A 4,592-nucleotide genomic window follows, 5' to 3' on the forward strand; every position below is an offset into this window, starting at 1 on the left:
TGTGTGTGTGTGTGTGTGTGTGTGTGTGTGTGTGTGTGTGTGTGTGTGTGTGTGTGTGTGTGTATAAACACAGAAATATATATAATATAAATATACACCCGAATCGGTCAGAATCTATTGATTTTATTAATATGACAGTCTACTGACCATCTGGTTTATCCAAGACACTTCAGCAGAGGAGCCCCTCCTCGTTCTCGAATATAATATCGCGAAGTATCAATACATAGATTTGCAAAAAAATTTTTTTCCATAAAATACTACCCCACTGCCTATCATTTCGAAGTGTGTGATAATAAAAAGAGAATAGAAAAATCCGTCAACACGGATGAAATTCATCTTAAGTGGGCGAACTATTCCCAACCTCCGCCGAAAATAACGTTCATTGCGTGGTGAATGTATATGGTTTTCTTCTCGCCACATCCAAATTAGAGTAGCCAACCGTAATTTATCTATTACTGCTTGAATAACCATGGAAGGATTCATAAAAAAAAAAAACCAAGAACAATAACAGAACGAGGCACAAAAAATGCAACTTAGTTACTATAATAAACTATAAAGTATTAATAATACCGTATTAATCAGCTGTTGTGAATTCGAAGTAATTCAAAGATATAAAAATTTTAAAACTAGACCAGGATACAAACACGTACAGATGCTCACGCAGACACGTAGTAAAAAAAAAACAAAAAACAACAACAATGAATAAAAATAAATAAGTTCGTCATTTCATGGCTCTAAGTTCAAATTCTGACGTGGTTGAGTTTACTATTGTGAATCCAAGTGCAATGATGTAGTTCCTAGAGCTTGGTATATCATATTCCCCACAAAATAAATAACTTATCTGTCTAAAGAAACAGAGAATCAATGAGTAGAGTATCATAGTAGCTGAGTTCAAGACCTTGTCCCGATTTCAAGAAATCCTATTTATGTCAAAGAAATTACTATAATAGACATTCTGAATGCGTTTTCGCCAAATTCACTTCGGAATACCGTTTCATTTATTTTTGTATTGCACACGCAATTTTTATAGTAACATACTTGATCTACAATCAAGTGACTGTTAGTATTTCAAAATACATCTAGTGACTGTTAGTATTTTAATAATATCGAATGAATCCAAAAGAATAATGAGAATAAGAAAGTTTGGTTATTCTCATGCATAATTTTGAGGATCTTACAGTTCTTGTATTCCGAAACCCATCACTCTGTTACAATTGTTTACGATCAAAAGCAGAAGGATCAGACTATATGAAGCCATAAAGAAACAATTATAAAAAATTTTATATAATTTTCATCCAACAGAGTTCAAATTTTATAGGCATAACGACGGTATAGATTGCGATTATGTTAATAAATTTTCGAAAACAAAAATTAGATATTCCCGATCAATTTCGTGAGCACCAATTTCTAAAATTTTAGCCAGTTCTTTTGGTCAACCTATCGTATCTGCAGCTGCATCAGATGCCAAGATATCAAAAATTTGCAAAGTGTAGTATAACGGTTTTGCTATGGAATGTTGAAACTATTTTTTCATTTTTTGAAAAAGCAACGTTTTGGACTTACGACACTTTTGCATAATAGCAAGAATATGTGTTTTTAAATATTAATGTATTTTAAACGTTAACCTTCTTTATATAATCTGAATTCTCGAAAAAGAATTTCAGCAAAATATCATAAATATACTGCATTTTTCAGGAGGTTATGAAGAAAGAAGACTCCTGGATGAGAGACACCAACTTTTTACGCTCTTGTTTGTGGATGAGAATAATCTTAGCAGAGATGATTGATGAGAAAATATTCTTTAATAATTCTAAACATTTAATCAGACTTGCGTTTGGGGCTGTCGCCGCAATTACGTGGCTCCGAGATCAGTGACATGGCGCGGAACTTTTGTTTCATGGAATTTGTTTGATGGAAGCAAGGCAAAATAGAAAACTGCCGTATGTACACACACACACACATCACATAGACGGAACTATATATAAATACATTACTGCTCTATGCATTAGTGTCTGCTTCTTTTACGGATATATTATATACATTGACGATATATATATATATATATATATACACATGTATATATTCTTATGTGTGTGTGTGTGTGTGTGTGTGTGTGTGTGTGTGTGTGTGTGTGTGCGTTTATATGCTTGTATCAAACAAACCGGTACTGAACTTCACGGTTCCATACGAAAATGAAATTAAAATAAGTGAATAATTTACCTATACGTTTCGTCCGCGAAGCATTGTTTTGTGGCGTCCGCATCCATTCAAACGGGTGTCTGTTGACCCGTCCTATGTTATCTCCAGTGTAGCCCATCATCGATGAAGGGCTAGAGTCGATATCAGTACATAAACTGCTATCGTTGCTATTAGTCCGCTGTGGAGCTACATGCAAGGAACCGTTTCTCTGTGAGTTTAATACGTAGCTGTTTGAAACTGTATTTAAAGGAATATGCATAGAATGAGACAAATGTTGATGAGGGTGGTGGTGATTTGATAGTTGCTGTTGTTGTTGGGACTGATGAATGTCCACAGGGGACAGAGAATCGTCTGATAAATGGGAATGAGTCGAAACAGACTCAGGTGAGGTGCTGATGCTTCCAATGTCTAGATGGTTGGTTCCTAAATATTCCGTATGGGAACCCATCGGTCTTGATAGCGAAGTCTGAGGATAGCGGTTCAAATTGGTCATTAAAGGGCTGGGCTCATTTGTATGTAAATGATCTTCTTGCTGTGATAATTGCTCAGTTTGTTGATTAAGAGGTTGCAGATGCGATTGTTGTAGATGATGCTGGTGTGATGAGGACGTCAGAAGTGATAACGGTATAGTTTGAGAATCTTGGGAATGGAGAGGTGACATACTTATTAGCATTGTGTCATTGCTGCCTCTACTTGTACTGGATGTATTAGTGACAGGCATACTTGGACCCGTTACGAGATTGCACCCACCCGTTGCCATCCACTCATCATATGGTATTAGGGATGTAGCATGTGAGTTTCCATTCATTGAGGGCTCATTCGGTGGTGTTGGTGACGCTGTATCAACATCAATAGGTGCAAGGTTTACTAATGGATTGCCACCGTTGGCAGATGAGGCTGGATTTACCGTCGGGTTACCACCAGCGGCAGCAGCAGCTGCGGTAGCAGCCGCTGCAACAGCTGCCATGTGTTGAGCTGCTGGTGATGCTGTTATAGGACTGTAATTCAGGTGATGTGCCGCTGCAGCTAGATGGCTCCACTGGGTCCCGGTCATTTGGGGATTGGCAATTGTGTTATGAGAATGAGTATATGGTCCGTGAGGATGATGATGAGTATGATGATGATGATGATGTCCAAAAGTAGATGGAGTATCCAAGCTGTACGCTGTCATTGAGTGAAACGGAGAGGCGACGAGGTCTGGAGGCGTCCCGCTGTAGGTTATTGTAGCATGAGGTGTAGCTGTCGTGCTACTCGGTAGGGACATACCGGTATGTGTTAGATGTGGATAGTAATAAGCCGACATTAACGCCGCTTCTGTTAGCGAAGGACGTCTAGCTGTGGTAGAAGAAGACATCCGGATGGATGGTTTGCTTTGATTTCGATGTCGGCCTCTATGGTGTGTGTCTGTGTAGCGACAGGCGTTAACTGCTAATACAAATATTAGAAATAGCAACTGCTAGATAACAAAATTGTCCGTAAGAATTGATAAGTTTTAGTGGCCGATCAGAGGAGTAGTAACGATAGCAATAGCAGCAGCATTAGTAGTAGTTATATTAGCAGATGTGATGGTGTCGGTAGTAGTGGTGGTGGTGGTGTCAACTGTATTTGGTTTGGTTAACTTAAAGGTCCATTCCACGGGCTTAATGAGTAAAATTTACCAATTTAAGACAAGTCTCCGGTTGTAGAACCAACCGTAAGAGATAACTTTGGATAATGAAAATAATAATAATGATAATAATAAAAATAATTTTGGTGATGGGATAATGATGATAATGATGAATAGCGTAAATGCTTGGGGTCAGTAGTTTTTCCTTGTCGTCAAGAGACCGCTGGCGAACGTCTTCTTCCCGACCAAAACATTGTCTGACTGAACAAGCGACTGGCTGGCTGGCTGGTTGACTGAATGATTGGCTCTTGTCTGTGTCGTTGGCCACCAACCGACTAACAAGCATACATTTACTATACAAACACGCTATGTGACAAGAACAAGGACCACTATGACTGTGACCATGACTACGAGCAGTGAGAGGAGGACAGAGGAGACGAAAGATTAGGGTGGGACTGAGAGTTGTGGCGCATGTAGATGTCTTAGGTAGGTGGTGGTGCTGTGTAAAGGTGTGGGTTGGTTTTGAGATATTTCTTAGATTGTATAGTGGTGGAGGTGATGGCGGTGGCGGCGATAATGTTAGTAGTAATGGTGGTGGCGGTGGTTGTATTCCTAGCAGTAGTATATGATTAGCTTCAAGTCAACCTTGACCGAATAGATCTATGATCAAAGCCAACCCAGTTATGGCCATCCTTGCCTTCTATTGAGCATTGTGCATTTACGACTATTATACGATGTGTCCCACTGCTTTCAAGGCGATCAGGGTGTAATTTCAGGTGTAATTTGA

The 4,592-nt window shown here is 39.0% G+C and overlaps 1 protein-coding gene across 1 annotated transcript in view; it reads right to left on the reverse strand.

Moving 5' to 3' along the window:
- LOC106873351 (homeobox protein LOX2-like) overlaps window positions 1–4,321 on the reverse strand; it is a 46,572-nt gene extending 42,251 nt beyond the window's left edge. Inside the window, exon 1 of the mRNA XM_052972372.1 lies at window positions 2,221–4,321. Within this exon, the coding sequence (XP_052828332.1) occupies window positions 2,221–3,553 (1,333 nt within the window). The 5' untranslated portion in view covers window positions 3,554–4,321. The remainder of the gene's footprint in view (window positions 1–2,220) is intronic.
- Between the last annotated feature and the right edge of the window lie 271 nt (window positions 4,322–4,592).

Source organism: Octopus bimaculoides, chromosome 13 (assembly GCF_001194135.2).
Source record: "Octopus bimaculoides isolate UCB-OBI-ISO-001 chromosome 13, ASM119413v2, whole genome shotgun sequence".
NCBI classification, from domain to species: Eukaryota; Metazoa; Mollusca; class Cephalopoda; order Octopoda; family Octopodidae; genus Octopus; species Octopus bimaculoides.